Consider the following 17763-nt stretch of genomic DNA (forward strand, 5'->3'; position numbering starts at 1 on the left):
ATAACTAATAATAATAATAACTAATAATAATAATAACTAATAATAATAATAACTAATAATAACAATAACTAATAATAATAATAACTAATAATAACAATAACTAATAATAATAATAACTAATAATAATAATAACTAATAATAATAATAACTAATAATAACAATAACTAATAATAACAATAACTAATAATAATAATAACTAATAATAATAATAACTAATAATAATAATAACTAATAATAATAATAACTAATAATAACAATAACTAATAATAATAATAACTAATAATAACAATAATGTGTAGAAGTTCTAAGTAATTTGACTGAATCATCAACCCCCGGAAGGGTAACTTACAACTTAATTTTACCAAGTATTTTATCCACTACATGGATTAAATGAAGGGCTCCATTTGAAATTCTGCGCACATCCCCCCCCCCCGAGTTCGACTAAATGCACATGAAGAAAGTCAGAAGTTACATCGACCGAAACGTTGTGACTGAAACAAAATAATTCCAGAATATTATTTGTACATTTTAATTAGGATGTTGCAAAAAAAAAAAAAAAAAAAAAAAAGCGTTTAATATTGGATTATTCAGATTATTATTCTCATCTTGGATGTTATTCTCATGTTTCGGCCGATGCAACCTTTGACCTCCTTTGTGACTGCGTAAGAAGTTGTGAGCCAGAAAAATGAGAAATTTTTAAAGAACAAAAGAATGCATATTTTCTTATGGGGAAAAAAACATGAAGAATTAGGGTTAGGAATCAGCCTAAGTGGTAATAACAGATTAGCATAAATTTTGGTTCAATGAAATTGGGGAAAAATTCCTTTTAATTTATACTGGGGGGGGGGGGCGGTTATAAAATATGTTTAATATATTTTAATTTATCTAAATTTCATCAGCTAGAATCAAAGACCAAAAGCAAAACTAGCAGTCAAAGCTGGTGATGTTACCACTGTACCAACGTGACACACATATGAACTGATTAAAAATAAACTAAGACGAATGTACAAAACAACAATTTTTTTCCATTTTGACCCTTTTTTGACCCCTTAAAACCTTTTTGACTGGCTAAAGACCCATAAAAGAACAGTCTATAACAAATCCAATCATTTGAGGCCTCTAGCGCCACTCTGCTACTTTTAATTTTGCCAATACCTTAGATGCTGCAATAGGAATAATACAAATACAGAGAACCAAGAAAACCAAAACCACAAAATATTATGCCCCCACCCCATCACAAAAAAAAAAAAATGGTGGGGTCACATGAAAGAGAGTTGTAAGGGATTCGTGAGGACTGAAGAAGAGCACTAGCCAGACCTCCACGAGAAGAGTGCAGAGAGAACTAAGGCCTTGAGAAGGCTTTTTACCACCTAAACTCCAAGGAATACAAATAGTCGATACCAGCAAGAAATCAATGGTAAACAGATGTTGAGATAATGTGAAACCACCTGCACTGGTTATTGAGAGTGATGGACAGCAATGAAAATCTGGAGAGACTTATTGTCACTCATATTCCAGGAAACACCATAGGGTATTGTCAGTGAGTGACCGCTGGTGATGGCCTCCTAGTGAATGATAATGAGAAGAATAATAATAATACCTGATGTATTCTGTAGAGACTGAGTGCCACAACATGGGAGCACCAGGCCGTACTGCCACACGTGCACATACACGTAGTTATCCGTTTCCGGTCAAACACAACGGCAACATTGAAAGAACCTTTGCTTTGTGCAGAACTTTGTAGGGATAACACGGAAGCACTCAGATGAAAACCTACAATTAAAAAAAATATGAAATAAAGGTAAGTGTGAATTTAAGTGAACTGAAAAAAAAAACATTGTCATTGGGCATATTTTTTTTTTTTTTTTTTTTTTTTAAATTTTCACCCCAAACAAGGCACAGTGCCACTTTGAAGTAGGGGGCTACTATCGGGGGCATAAGTTGCAGGGATATTATGAAGGGAGATGAGCAACAAAATGTCTGTTCACATTACACTTGAACTTCTGCATGTCAGTACAGTTGGGAAAGCAGAATTCCGGAAAGGAGTTCCAAAGTCCAGCAGTTCTGGGGGAAGAAACTATTAGAGTAGAAGGCTTCCTTACACCTAGGGATCTCTACTGTGTAAGGGTGGGATTTAGCTACTTGTCGGGTTTGTCAGGGTTATTCACGTCGAGGGGATAGCATTCATTATACAAGGTGACAAAATGTTGGATGGTTTTTAGTAATCGACTCTAAACTAACCTATATTTTTGGAACTTTATAAGATGTCATATCTCTTAGTATATATCTTTACTAGCATATAAATAGGTGTAGAAAATGTGTAAGGAAAGTCCTTTAAAATTACTGCGCCCTCTGTAGATGTATAAGGAAAATCCTTTAAAAGTACTGCGCCCTCTGTAGATGTATAATGTTGCAGCAACGTAAAGCAATTCAATAACCAGTAAACACCGGTTCTGCACGGAATCCAACTAGCAAGGTACCTAGACGGACGCGAACGGTTACTCAGAACGGACCCAACAATCGGTTACTCAGAACGGTCCCAACAACGGTAAGATATGCTCACACCCACACGGCACGAGAAGCAACAGCAACACGATTCCCGACCGAGTCAATCATCGCTCTCCCACTGTCTTTCAATCACCCGCTTTTATGGCCGTTGCAGGCCGGCTAAATTTGCATATTGCGAGAATTCATGTGACTTTGCGAGATATCATCCTTTACAAAAGACGGCGGCCGCCATCTTGATCTTTCTTTTTCTATTTTCGGTTGGCGATGCCAAGCCGGCCCCGAGGTAAGTCTTTCCTTTTCGTCCGTCTCTCTTACGCACCCACACAACACACAAACACGCGGGCGCTTGTCTCCTGGATGCACATTACAATAGGAACTTTGTGGGCAAGTTTGTTCCCTGTGGACTCCGAAAACGACTGGGCCAATTTTTTATGAAATTTTACACCAAGGTATTTTATGTGCCTGGCAGTGTTGTTAGATAGAAGTAATCTGAATTCCCTCTTGGGTTCCTGTTTCTCTGACTGTACTGACATGCAGAAGTTCAAGTGTAATGTAAACAGACATCTTGCTGCTGAACTCCCGACATAATATCCCTGCAATTATATCCCAGACAGTAGCCATCAAAGTGGCACCGAGCCTGGTTTTGGATGAAAAGGAAAAAAAAGAAATCTGATGAAAGGAGGGGGGGGGCGATTTTGACCAAAGTTAACACCTTACACAGCCTAACATCACAAAGTGCACATGAGAGGTTTTATTACCACACAAGCCGAAAGGCTTGACATAAAAAAAAAAATGGTAAATGATTTCATGTTAAAGTAAAATTGTTGGTCTTACCAATTTGTAGAGCTTCTTTGACTGCTTTTATTTTATACAAGTGTTCTCCCTTCTGAAACTCATCAGAACTGCCATTGGCCAGGCAGGAGTATAACCTGAAATTGAATAAAATAAAAAATAAAATAAAAAATGATTAAACCGACAACAAATTATAGATTTTTACCATCACCAGAATTATTTAATCAGATGAAGGCATGAACAACAGAACAAAAAAAAATTTTTTTAAAACACTTAAAGCTTGTGTATATTACTAAAAGGCTGCCAAGCATTGTCAGATCATAAAATATGCTGCATAAATAAATCTGCACAAATTAAAATATCATATTTAAGCGTATTTTAGCCAATACTCTATCGATTATATATTGTACCCAATATATGATAGTGCTTTCAAAAGTTTAAAAGAAAAAAAAAAAGAAAGAGAAAAAAGAAAGAAGAAAGAAAAGAAAAAGAAAGAAAAGAAAAGAAAAAGAAAGAAAAGAAAAGAAAAAGAAAGAAAGAAAAGAAAAAGAAAAAGAAAGAAAAAAGAAAGAAAAGAAAAAAGAAAGGAAAAGAAAGGAAAAGAAAGGAAAATAAAGAAAGGAAAATAAAGAAAGGAAAATAAAGAAAGGAAAATAAAGAAAGGAAAATAAAGAAAGGAAAATAAAGAAAGGAAAATAAAGAAAGGAAAATAAAGAAAGGAAAATAAAGAAAGGAAAATAAAGAAAGGAAAATAAAGAAAGGAAAATAAAGAAAGGAAAATAAAGAAAGGAAAATAAAGAAAGGAAAAGAAAGAAAGGAAAAGAAAGAAAGGAAAAGAAAGGAAAAGAAAGAAAGGAAAAGAAAGAAAGGAAAAGAAAGGAAAAGAAAGAAAGGAAAAGAAAGAAAGGAAAAGAAAGGAAAAGAAAGGAAAAGAAAGAAAGGAAAAGAAAGAAAGGAAAAGAAAGGAAAAGAAAGAAAGGAAAAGAAAGGAAAAGAAAGAAAGGAAAAGAAAGAAAGGAAAAGAAAGAAAGGAAAAGAAAGAAAGGAAAAGAAAGAAAGGAAAAGAAAAAAAGAAAGAAAAAAAGGAAAAGAAAAAAAGGAAAAGAAAGAAAGGAAAAGAAAAAAGGAAAAGAAAAAAAGGAAAAGAAAGAAAAAAAGGAAAAGAAAGAAAAAAAGGAAAAGAAAGAAAAAAAGGAAAAGAAAGAAAAAAAGGAAAAGAAAGAAAAAAAGGAAAAGAAAGAAAAAAAGGAAAAGAAAGAAAAAAAGGAAAAGAAAGAAAAAAAGGAAAAGAAAGAAAAAAAGGAAAAGAAAGAAAAAAGGAAAAGAAAGAAAAAAGGAAAGGAAAGAAAAAAGGAAAGGAAAGAAAAAAAGGAAAGGAAAGAAAAGAAAAAAAGGAAAAGAAAAAAGGAAAAGAAAGAAAGGAAAAGAAAGAAAGGAAAAGAAAGAAAGGAAAAGAAAGAAAAAAGGAAAAGAAAGAAAAAAAAGAAAGAAAAAAAAGAAAGAAAAAAAAGAAAGAAAAAAAAAATGACTTGGGTGCCATCAGCTAGAATCAAAACAAAAACTTAGCTCTCCAGTGGTATTTATTACCATATAATCTAAGGACAAATGGATATCAAAGCTTTAAAAATTAACACAGTTTAACATAAATGTATATTCGCGCATTTTAAGTCAACTTATGTCTACAAAGTTCCAATTTTGCACTTTTGGTCCCTCAGCAGATATTTTTACAAGCTTTTTTTTTTTTTTACCCACGTTCACCCCAGGCAAGGGCATATCACCACTTGAATGTAAGTGGCTACTATCTGAGACCATGCCTAGGAAAGATTAAAAAATATTGGTTTACATTACATTTAAACTTCTGCATATCAGTACAGTCAGAGCAGCAGGTAGCAGGAAGGGAATTCCAAAGTCTAATTGTTCAAGAAAAAAAAATATTAGAGTAGAAAACTTTCTAGCATTTATGAGACCTACACAATGAAGGGGTATGATTTGTTGCTAAGCGAGATATGTTGAGGGGGGCACAAGTGCAACGAGTTCATCAGAACACATTCCATTAAAATATTTGTAAAAACAGGAACAGAGATGCAATATTGCAGCGATGGGACAGGGGTTGGAGCTTAGTTGATAATGTGGGATTTATTAGATTGAAAACTCTTGACCCTATCGAAGATGGAGAGGTGGTAGATGAACCAGCCCAAGGCAAAAAACCAAATTGAATTTGTTCCACATGTCCAAATATCTATACAGTAGAGCCCAGAGATACAGTGGCCACAGGATACGGTTTCTTCAGGTTAATGATGTGGAATATAAGGTTTTCCCGACCCCTAGTTACGGTATTTGTCCCGCCTTACGATGTTATTTATAATTTTATTTGATTATATACATGTGTATTATATACTATATTGTATCTTGTTACTAATTTTAATTCCGTACCCCGGGGTTGTACTGTATATCAAGTTTCAAAAGTTGACAGAAGTTTGGAAGAGACTGTTCTGCAGACAGAAAGGTCACTTATATATATAATATAAAAATGAAAATGTGTGTGTGTTTGTGTGCATTTTTTTGTATGTCTGTCATAGGCTTTTGGAGGGGGGGGGCTTGGTGGGGGGGGGGTCACTGTTTCTTAAAACTTTTTATATACTCCCTAGATTATAATATCTCCGATTTACGAAACGAGGTCATCTCTAGCTTTCATTTCAGCGATTTTTATGTTACAAAATTTGTGCTACTGCTATGGCGTGAGGTTTGACCTAGAAAACCACACGTCGATGTTCGTTTAACCACCTGCTTTTTTTAAACGTTTAATTTCAACCATTATCACTTCCCTGCCCTTGTAGCGCCGTGGTAAGTTATCAGGCTAATCACCTTCGGGTTCGAGCTTACCTCCCTACCAAAACTTTTTTTTTTTCTTTTACATCTCCAAACACCCGGGCAATGCCGGGCACAAAGGCTAGTTATATATAAAAGTAATTTTATAAAATCAACATTAGGTTCTCTACAGTGCAATGTAGACTAGAATGTATTGTGAATTAAGTAACTGCAGAGAAGCATGTAACGCAATCTCCAGGTGCACCACGGTAGGTCCCCAATTAGAGCAGGTAATCAATCAATTGGATTGAAAAATGGACGATTTCACTGATTACAAGAAAACTATTGGAAGTGTGGAACATATACGTTCAGTCATAACAATTTGCAATCCACAATCCACTCCGATCCATTCGGGCGGAATAAGAAATAGGAAGCACACACTTGTAATTAATTACTTAAATATTTTTTCTTTTCTTTTTTTTTTAAATTTCAAATAGAAAATAAAAGAAACAACTAAAAATATGCATTTTTTTTAAAACTTTCTTTTCAGCCTTTCTTTTTGCTTCGTCTTCATTCTGCCCGTTTTTATGGAAAGAGTCTAACCACCATGGATCTTGCACTGTATTAGTACCCATAATTCCTATGCAAAGCATTAACTTTCGATTCGCAAAACAATTCTGCAAGAATATTTATCCATCCACGCATGGCTTTGAGCCCCTGGAGGAGCATAGGCCATCCACAACTTGTTAGATGCTTTTGTAGCAAGAAGTTCTTTTTTCGGGGTGAAGGTACATACAGTGCCTAGCCTTCCCAAATGGTCACCAATCTGGTACTAGCCAGGCTCAACGTTGCTTAACTTCGATGATCTGGTCAGAACCGGTGTGTCAATGTAACTGTGCTGTATCAAGAATATTTAACTAACCTGATATCTTCTTCATTTTCAGGAAAACTCCAGAAGGCGATTCTAAGTTGGAGTTGGTCTGGAACAGGCTGTCGGAAATTTTCTACTACTTCAAATGGAATGTGACAGGCGACGGCCTGGGCGGCCATTTCCACCAGAGTTGAAATTCTCTCTGTTGAAAAACAAAAATCAATGAAATAAAAAAAACAAAACAAAAGAACACTGAACAGATAATGAAAAGAAACCGTTAAAATGGAAAAATTGGTAAATTGAGTAATCTTATAAAATCTTTTTTTTTATTAAATGAAAAATTAAAATCATTTAAAAAAATTTTTCTAAGACTTCCAATGGCATCTACCCTAATTATAGAAGGCTTTGTAATGTGCGTTTTTTTTTTTTTCATTTTGGTAGAGATGTTAATTCCCCAAGCGATTTCCCTAGAATTGAAAATTGAACATCTTGTTAAGGAGAGGTTCGGCCGAACAATAAGTCAATCCCAGGAAAGGTGACCTATAACAGGGTTACGAAGCTGTATCCAGGTAAACAAAAAGAACACAATGGGAAATCCCCGGATTTAGAACGACATATCCATGACGTCAACTGGTCATGGGTCAGACCAAAACCAGCAAAAGTGCAATAAACTAGCTGGCGAGAAAAAGGTCAACAGGTCGAAGTGATACAAATAAAAAGAGCAGAAAGGAAAACAGAGGGGAGACACGAGCGAATTCAGTTTGACACAAAGTTCTGCAATCCACCCTCGCCTAACCTTCCACCGCTGATGATGGTAGTTAACTGTTACTTTAAAAGTGTAAATAAGCAATTCTGTATTATAAACAGTGTCTTGTATCCTTTTTAAACAAAATAGCTGTCCATTTTATACAGCCTAGACGATCATAAGGCATTCATAATACATAACAATCGGATATTGTTGACGGTTAAATCGGGTTCATGTGCATCACATAAGTTTGAATAGGAGCAAGCAAAATCATTTGAAAGAAACCGTCTTGCAAAACCATTTGGCTACGATCACAGTGTGGTATTTGTTATGTTGTGGCAGGCAGAGCCAAGGGTCAGAACGATTATTATGATTAATTGTTAAATTATTTAGGTTAAAAAGAAAAATGCTTTAAAAGAAAATGTCAGAAGAATGTAAGAGACACATAAACCAGGAGAAATCAGAATTAAGTGCAAGTCTGTAACGGGAAATCAAGAAGACGAGTTGGGAGTGAGGAGACAGGAGTTGTTTCTGTCGTTTGATGGAAGCATCTACGGACCAACTAACAAAAATAAGGTAGATTAAGAGCTGCAAACTCCAAGACTTGGAACATTTGGAAATAAAGATCTGGAAATGATAACTCGGTATTTTGGGTGTTCCATCCGGAGGGGGATTACTTCATTTCAAGTGCCTGCTACCAGAGGAGAGGGAGACAATGAATAAGGTATGAAGGTATAAGAGAAGGGTGTTATTCGTCATTGTTAAACACTGTTCATTATTGTCCCATTCGTTATTGTCATGAATACGTGAAAACACCCCAATACATATAGAAAGACTATTAAATAAACACGTAACAGATCGACACATACAGATACTCATATACAAATACAAAAAGGAGAGCTGAAATAGGATTGTTGATCAAGGTGTGGCAGTGATTAGGACAAAAGAACCAGAAAATAGAAGTCAATATATTTAGAGTTAGTTTATGAGCAACTTTACTAGGGACAATGTATTTTGCACCAGGCAGAAACAGGTGAAAAAGATATTCAAAAAAACGTTTTAAAAGAAAAGAATGTTAGTTAAAATATTTATGTAAAATATTTGACTGGAGAATTTTGGCTTAAAGAAAAATATTATGAATAGAGGAAAAGCATAAACAAAGTTTGGGATTTGGTTTCGTAAACAACGATGTTGCTTTCATGACAAAAAAGATTGTCAACTTTGGTTGATGTAAGAGACACATAAACCAGAAGAAATCAGAAGTTCAATCTGAAATGGGACATCGACGAGACGAGTTATGAGTTAGATAGGCACTGGGTTAGAATGGACAGGAGTTGTGATTCAATGAAAGCATCTACCGACTCAGGAAAATTAGAAGGTTAAGAGCTGCAGACTCCAAGATGAGGAACATTTTGGAAATAAAGATCTAGAAATGATAACTCTGCGTTTTGGGTGTTCCATTTGGAAGATGCCTTCAATTTGCTGCCACAAAGAGAGGAAGACAATGAATAAGTATGTGTCAAGCAAACAAGTACTTATTTGTCATTGTTAAAGACTGTTATTATTCCATTCGTTATTGTTGTGAATATGTGAAAATACCCACATACATATAGAAATACTATTAAATATACACGTAACAGATCGACACTTAATATACAAAGAAAAATAATTGTCCTTATAATTCTAACGATACACAAGCATCGATTACAGAAACATGTATAACTAGACATACATAGACACGGTTAGATAAAACACAAGTGAAGCGTGCATGGTCCCCCCATAAGTGCACAGTGAATGAGACATAAAAAAATGACTAAGTTCAGCATTTGCACACACACCCCCATCATTTAGCCCCCAAAGGTCCCCAAGGCCTTAACGTATTTAAATTTGAGTTCAGCACCATGCAAAACTGCTAGATAAACACAGGAAATTTTGGACAAATATGGTAAAATAATCCCAAAAATGGAGTTTTTATTATTAGCTCTAAAATATCCCTCTATTTCTCTATTGAGAAAGTTTTATAAAAATCCAAGGCATAAATTTTTTTAATAAGCACAAAAGTGTTAATTTTAGCCATTTTAACCCTAACCCCTGGGGATGGGGGTGCAGAGTTTTCCCAGAAAATCCGTTTTATTACTAAGTAACTTTTATTTACTACTAGCGAGGGGTACCCGGCGTTGCCCAGGTGTTTTTCGGTGTGTGTGAAAAAAAAAAAAGGAAGGTTTTACGACGCGCAGTTGGAAAATAGTAAAGTGTGAAAAAAGAAACAGGTGCTCGTTTTTGATTGACGTGACGGCGATTTTGTGCGGGACAGTTTTTAATGAGGTCAACTGTTTGTTTTGAAAAACCCGCTCGCCCGTCTGATATGACAAAGTCGACACTGACTCTGGGCCTGTGATTAGAGTCAAGTTTCGCTTTTGTTTATACCGAAAAGCGAATGTAACGCGTGCCGATGCGGGAAATGTGGAATAATTAAGGTTTGAAAGTGAATAAAATTAAATAGACAGGCAAGGTCCGTGGGTAACTCTGAGATATTACAATTTATGGATGATATAAAAAGTTTTAAGAAGTTGCAAAGCGAGCGAGCGCTTTTCCGAAAGAAGCCTTTTGCAGACATCGTGGAAAAGCGAACATAAATACACACATACATTTTCGCTTTTATATATATAGACTAGCAGGGCTACCCGGCGTTGCTCGGGACCATATAAACAATGAAAAAACAAAAGCAGATATTGAACATATGTTTTATTCTTAGGGGAGAGGAATCTTTCATCTCAAGTTTTAGCGTTACAAACAAACATTTGTCTTTTATATATATAGATAATGACAGGTTTTTTTGGGGCCCCCCTCGAAGATAACTGATCAGTTGACCAACTTCTAGTGGTCCGTTTGACGTGAAATTTCGATATTTGTCATCCGGGTGATGGGGCTTCGATATGATACCAAATTTGTCAAGTTTGGTTCCGTCTTTCAAAAGTTTTAGCGTTACAAACAAACATACATACATACACACAGACGTTTGGCTTTTATATATATAGAAGACTAGCAGGGCTACCCGGCGTTGCTCGGGACCGTATAAACAATGAAAAAACAAAAGCAGATATTGAACATATGTTTTATTCTTAGGGGAGAGGAATCTTTCATCTCAGGTTTTAGCGTTACAAACAAACATTTGTCTTCTTTTATATATATAGATAATGACAGGTTTTTTGGGGCCCCCCTCGAAGATAACTGATCAGTTGACCAACTTCTAGTGGTCCGTTTGATGTGAAATTTCGATATTTGTCATCCGGATGATGGGGCTTCGATATGATACCAAATTTGTCAAGTTTGGTTCCGTCTTTCAAAAGTTTTAGCGTTACAAACAAACATACATACACACAGACGTTTGGCTTTTATATATATAGACTAGCAGGGCTACCCGGCGTTGCTCGGGACCGTATAAACAATGAAAAAACAAAAGCAGATATTGAACATATGTTTGATTCTTAGGGGAGAGGAATCTTTCATCTCTATGTATTATTTGTTTTATCTACCCTAGGACTGGTATTGTTCATGTTTTATCCCTAGCATAGGTAATTTACAGCATGTATATGAAATTGTTTTACCTTAGGGAGAAGAGAACAGGTAATATACAACATAATGTGTCTATATTACATCCCTGGCAACGCCTAGAAACCAGCTAGAACATGTATTTCAGTCAATCTTTATTATATCCTGGGCTATGCCGGGAAACCAGCTAATCTCTTTTTAGTGACTTGACCACCAAAATACCTCCCTAAGTGTGTCCTTTCTTTTGAACTTATTAGATATAGGTATCTAGAAATGTGTGTGAAATTTTGTTGAATGCATTGTTCACTATGATTTTCTTATTGTTCTACACAATATCAACTGTAGCGAAATAACACAGTAAACTTAGTGTAGTGTTAGAATAAAGAGCAAAGGAAAAAATTAGAATCATATTTTGTAATTGCAAATCTAAATTTGCTAGCATGTACCAGTATTGGCCAGGTTGTGGAAATTTGGAACTTATAACATATGTAGTGGCCTTTTCCTAGATACCTATTGCTAAAAATTATACTTTCATTTTGTTAGAAAAATCTCTCTTCAGATGCCCTGCATCATTCAAAATAAAAACAAATATTTTTATAATTGTTTCAGTATATTGCTACACAATGTGAAAGTTTTTAACGTTTGTAAAAAAAATCATGAATGTGCTTATATTGCAAAAAAGAAAATATCAGTGCACAGTATTGAAAGTGTTTGAGATTCAAAAGTCTGTAACATTTCTACTAACTTCATAAGATGTCATGTGAGAAACTGAATTGAATATCAAGACATTATCTGAAGCGTTTTTATTTTGGTGTAACATATGTGTTTACAGTGAACCTTAACTTTTAATAAACAGATTGGTATGCAATGACATAGGCTAAGAATCTTTAAAATATATATAAATTGGAAAAATGTGTGAACAAATGAAAAAAAAATGATCCGCTCCACTTGATGACATCAAGCACAGTAATATTTTAGTGAAGAAAATATGAAATTGATGTTCAGTGATTAGTTTGGATGAATGAGAAAATGTAATTGTTTGATGCATAAAAATAACTCAGTTGCTGTATTTGATATTAAGCAGCAAAATATAGTGATTTGAATATTTGGGAAAACATCAAACCAGATTATGTAAAAAGAAAAAAAAAAGATGAAATTAGAAAATATATATTTTATGTTTATGAGTTCTGCCAATCAAAATTTTGTGGCAGAAATTGGGTGATTACCATGCAATTTTATTTTGGTAAAATTCTTAAATTATTAGAATGTTTATTATAATTTCTAATTAGTGACTTGTTATAATCAAAATCCGCCCTAAAGAGTGTCCTTTCTTTTATTAGGTATCAGAGTAGGTATCAAGATTTCTACTTCTATACAAATGTGATATTTCAGATCTGTACATAAAAAATTTGTTGAATATATAGGTTGAGAATTGTTCTGTGTCGCTCTCTCTCACACACACACGCATTCTCACTTTTATAGATATAATAGATAGATTACTCTAGATATATTTCCATATGTCTGAATACCCTATATACAAATTTTCAAATCTGTAGATAAAAAAATTTGTTGAGTATATAGGTTGAAAATTGTTCTCTCTCTCTCTCTCTCACACACACATTCTCAATTTTAGAGATATAATAGATAGATTATGCTAGATATATTTCCATATGTCTGAATACCCTATATACAAATTTTCTAATCTGTAGATCAAATATTTGTTGAATATATAGGTTGAAAATTGTTCTTACTCTCTCTCTCTCTCTCTCTCTCTGGCTACCTCACACACACATTCTAACTTTTATAGATATAATAGATAGATTATGCTAGATATATTTCCATATGTGTGAATACCCTATATACAAATTTTCTAATTTGTAGATAAAAAATTTGTAGAGTGCATAGGTTGAGAATTGTTCTCTCTATCTCTCACACACACACATTCTAACTTTTAAAGATATAATAGATTATGCTAGATATATTTCGATATTTCTGAATACCCTATATATAAAAATTTGTTGAATGTATAGGTTGAGAACTGTTCTCTCTCTCTCTCTCTCTCTCTCTCGCTCACACACACACACATTCTCACTTTTATAGATATAATAGAAAGATTATCCTAGATATATTTCTATTTGTATGAATACTCTATATACAAATTTTAAAATCTGTAGATAAAGAATTTGTTGAGTATATGGGTTGAGAATTGTTCTCTCTCTCTCTCTCTCTCTCACACACACACACATTCTCACTTTTATAGATATAATAGATTATGCTAGATATATTTCCATATGTCTGAATACCCTATATACAAATTTTCAAATCTGTAGATAAAAAATTTGTTGAGTATATAGGTTGAGAATTGTTCTCTCTCTCTCTATCACACACATTCTCACTTTTATAGATATAATAGACAGATTATGCCAGATATATTGAAATATGTCTGAATGCCCAATATACAAATTTTGAAATCTGTAGATAAAAAATTTGTTGTATACATAGGTTGACAATTGTCCTCTCTCTCACACACACACACATTCTCACTTTTATACATATAATAGATAGATTATGCTAGATATATTTCTATATGTCTGAACACCCTATATACAAATGTTCAAATCTGTGGATAAAAAATTTGTTGAATGTATAGGTTGAGAATTTTTATCTCTCTCTTTTTCTCTCTCTCTCTCTCGCTATCTCACACACACGCATTCTCACTTTTATAGATAAAATAGATAGATTATGCTAGATATATTTCCATATGTCTGAATACCCTATATACAAAGTTTCAAATCTGTAGATAAAAAATTTGTTGAATATATAGGTTTAGAATTGTTCTCTCTCTCTCTCTCACACACACATTCTAACTTTTGTAGTTATAATAGATAGATTATGCTAGATATATTTCCATATGTCTGAATACCCTATATACAAATTTTCTAAACTGTAGGTAAAAAATTTGTTGAGTATGTAGGTTAAGAATTGTTCTCTCTCTCTCTCACACACACACACACACACAAGTTCTCACTTTTATAGATATAATAGATAGATTATGCTAGATATATTTCTATATGTCTGCCTACCCTATATACAAATTTCCAAATCTGTGCCCAAAAATGTGTGGAATATATAGGTTGAGAATTGTTCTCTCTCTCTCTCTCTCTCTCACACATATTCTCACTTTTATAGGTTATATAGGTTGAGAATTTTTTGCTCTTTCCATCACTCACATTCACACTTTTATAGATATAATACATAGATTATGCCAGATATATTTACATATGTCTGAATACCCAATATACACATTTTCAAATCTGTAGATAAAAAATTAGTTGAATATATAGGTTGAGAATTGTTCTCTCTCTCTCTCTTTCTCTCTCTCTCACACACACATTCTCACTTTTATAGATATAATAGATAGATTATGCTAGATATATTTCCATACGTCTGAATACCCTATATCCAAATTTTCTAATATGTAGATAAAAAATTTGTTGAATATATAGGGTGAGAATTTTCCTTCCTCTCTTTCTCTCTCTCTCTTTCTCACACACACACAAGCTGAAAATTGTTCTCTCTCTCTCTCTGACTCTCTCTCTCTCTCTCACACACACACACATGGTCATTTTATAGATATAATAGATAGGTTATGCTAGATATATTTCTATATGTCTGAATACCCTATATACAAATTTTTAAATCTGTAGATAAAAAATTTGTTGAGTATATAGGTTGAGAATTGTTCTTTCTCTCTCTCTCACACACACATTCTCACTTTTATAGATATAATAGATTATGCTAGATATATTTCCAAATGTCTGAATACCCTATATACAAATTTTCAAATCTGTAAAGATAGAATTTGTTGAATATATAGGTTGAGAATTGTTCTCTCTCTCTCTCTTTCACACACATTCTCACTTTTATAGATATAATAGATAGATTATGCTAGATATATTTCCTTATGTCTGAATACCCTATATACAAATTATCAAATCTGTAGATACAAAATTTGTTGAGTATATAGGTTGAGAATTGTTCTCTCTCTCTCTCACTCACTCACTCACTCACTCACTCACACACACACACACACATTCTACCTTTTATAGATATAATAGATTATGCTAGATATATTTCCATATGTCTGAATACCCTGTATACAAATTTTCAGATCTGTACATAAAAATTAGTTGAATATATAGGTTGAGAATTGTTCTCTCTCTCTCTCTTCTCTCTCTCTCTTTCACACACATTCTCACTTTTCTAGATATAATAGATAGATTATGCTAGATATATTTCCATATGTCTGAATACCCTATATACAAATTTTCTAATCGGTAGATAAAAAATATGTTGAATATATAGGGTGAGAATTGTACTTACTCTCTCTCTCTCTCTCTCTCTCTCTCTCTCTCACGCACACATTCTCACTTTTATGGATATAATAGATAGATTATGCTGGATATATTTCCATATGTCTGAATACCCTATATACAAATGGTCAAATCTGTAGATAACAAATTTATTGAATAGATAGGTTGAGAATTGTTCTCTCTCTCTCTCTCTCTCGCAACCTTACACACACAACCACACGCAAACATTCTGACTTTTATAGATATAATAGATCGATTATGCTAGATATATTTCCATATGTCTGAATACCCAATATACAAATTTTCAAATCTGTAGGTAAAAAATTTGTTGAATATATAGGTTGAGAATTGTTCTCTCTCTCTCACACACTCACATTCTCACTTTTATAGATATAATGTATAGATTATGCTAGATATATTTCTATATGTCTGAATACCCTATATACAAAGTTTAAAATCCGTAGATAAAAATACGTTGAGTATATAGGTTGAGAATTGTTCTCTCTCTCTCTTACGCACACACACACACACACATTTTCACTTTTATAGATATAATAGATAGATTATGCTAGATATATTTCCATATGTCTGAATACCCTATATACAAATTTTCAAATCTGTAGATAAAAAATGTATTGAATATATAGGTTGAGAATTGTTGTCTCTCTCTCTCTCTCTCTCTCTCTCTCTCTCTCTCTCTCTCTCTGGCTACCTCACACACACACACATTTTCACTTTTATAGATATAATAGATAGATTATGCTAGATATATTTCCATATGTCTGAATACCCTATATACAAACTTTCAAATCTGTAGATAAAAAATTTGTTGAGTATATAGGTTGAGAATTGTTCTCTCTCTCTCACACGAAACTGTGCGCTCGGCTTCTTCCCCCCCTTCCCACCCCAAATGCTTTGGAAACTGTGCACTGTTTTTGTTGGTTTTCAAGCTGCCTCTTCCCCCCCCCCCACACACACAGTTTAACAGTAGTAGGAGGTCAAGAGAAAGAGGGTGAGAGAGAGAGAAGAGTAAGTTGGTGAGAGAGAGAGAAAAGAGAAAGAGGGTGTTGGTTTTATATTTTTATTATCGTCTAATATTTTGAAAGCTGAATTTCTAATAAAATGTGCATCTATAGGAGATAATGCCTGGGAATGTGTTCCCCCCCACACAGTTTAACAGTGGTGTGACGTCAAGAGAAAGAGGGTGAGAGAGAGGGAAGAGTAAGTGGGTGAGAGAGAGAAAGAGAGAGAAAAAAAAGAAAGACGGTGTTGGTTTTGTGAAAAAAGTTGTTATTTACAATTGTTCGCATTCTTGGCCTTTTGGTCAAGATCAAAGTGTAGTATCTGTTCTTCAGATGCTGCACTTCTATTTCTTGTTCTCTTTCGGTGGAGGAGAAATCCTCCACGACTGAGACAATTTTTATTTTTGTACCTTTTCTCCACGTTAAAAAACGACCCTGGTGTCTAACTCTGTCCCGTGGGGAGGCATAGTAAATAGGTACAATTGTTCGCCATTAGTGGATGTTGACGTCACGTCACGTGACATGACTAAGCGTTTTTTTTTTTTAGTATGAATAACATTTTTTGTTTTAATTATAAAGTCTACACTTAATTTTATAGAAAATGCTGTATATATAATAGAAAAAAAAAATTACTGGTTTTGTTGGATTCAAGTGGATCCCCCCCCTCCAGTTTAAGAGATAGCAGGTCACGTGGTAATATACAAAATGGCTAGCGTAAATATAAAGATCGGTTTTTTTATCGACGAATATTTTGAAAGCTGAATTTTTTTTTATTCCTGTACATTTTTTCCTGATATTTTTCGTTAAAACTCTTGTATAAATACTATTTTTAACCAGTTAAATACGTTGGAGACATTGTCATGGAGTTTAATAATCTCTAGAACAAAGCAGAAGAGAAATTACAAAAGTATCGGTAAAACAAAGTGTTTGTTTACATTTGTTCGCCATTACTGGATGTTGACGTCACGTCACGTGACATGACTAAGCGTTTTTGGATTATGTAATATTAACATTAAAATGACAGGTTTTTTGGGGGGCCCCTCTAGGAGAGAAATGATCAGTTCACCCCCTTTTAATGGTCCGTTTGGTGTG

At 33.8% G+C, this 17763-nt stretch overlaps 1 protein-coding gene and 1 pseudogene across 2 annotated transcripts in view; one reads left to right on the forward strand and one right to left on the reverse strand.

Moving 5' to 3' along the window:
* The window catches only part of LOC145266312 (zinc finger SWIM domain-containing protein 8-like), a 128780-nt gene that overhangs the window by 87320 nt on the left and 23697 nt on the right, over window positions 1-17763 (reverse strand). For both annotated transcript variants that reach the window (XM_080121869.1, XM_080121868.1), the window contains exons 2-4: window positions 7031-7181; window positions 3343-3437; window positions 1601-1773 (exon numbers count right to left, since the gene is read on the reverse strand). In XM_080121869.1, coding sequence (XP_079977995.1) covers window positions 1601-1773; window positions 3343-3437; window positions 7031-7181 — 419 coding nt within the window. The remainder of the gene's footprint in view (window positions 1-1600; window positions 1774-3342; window positions 3438-7030; window positions 7182-17763) is intronic.
* Window positions 16953-17086, forward strand: LOC145266796 (U2 spliceosomal RNA; annotated as a pseudogene).

Source organism: Euprymna scolopes, chromosome 41 (assembly GCF_053919585.1).
Source record: "Euprymna scolopes isolate OS-2025 chromosome 41, ASM5391958v1, whole genome shotgun sequence".
In the NCBI taxonomy this organism is placed as follows: Eukaryota; Metazoa; Mollusca; class Cephalopoda; order Sepiida; family Sepiolidae; genus Euprymna; species Euprymna scolopes.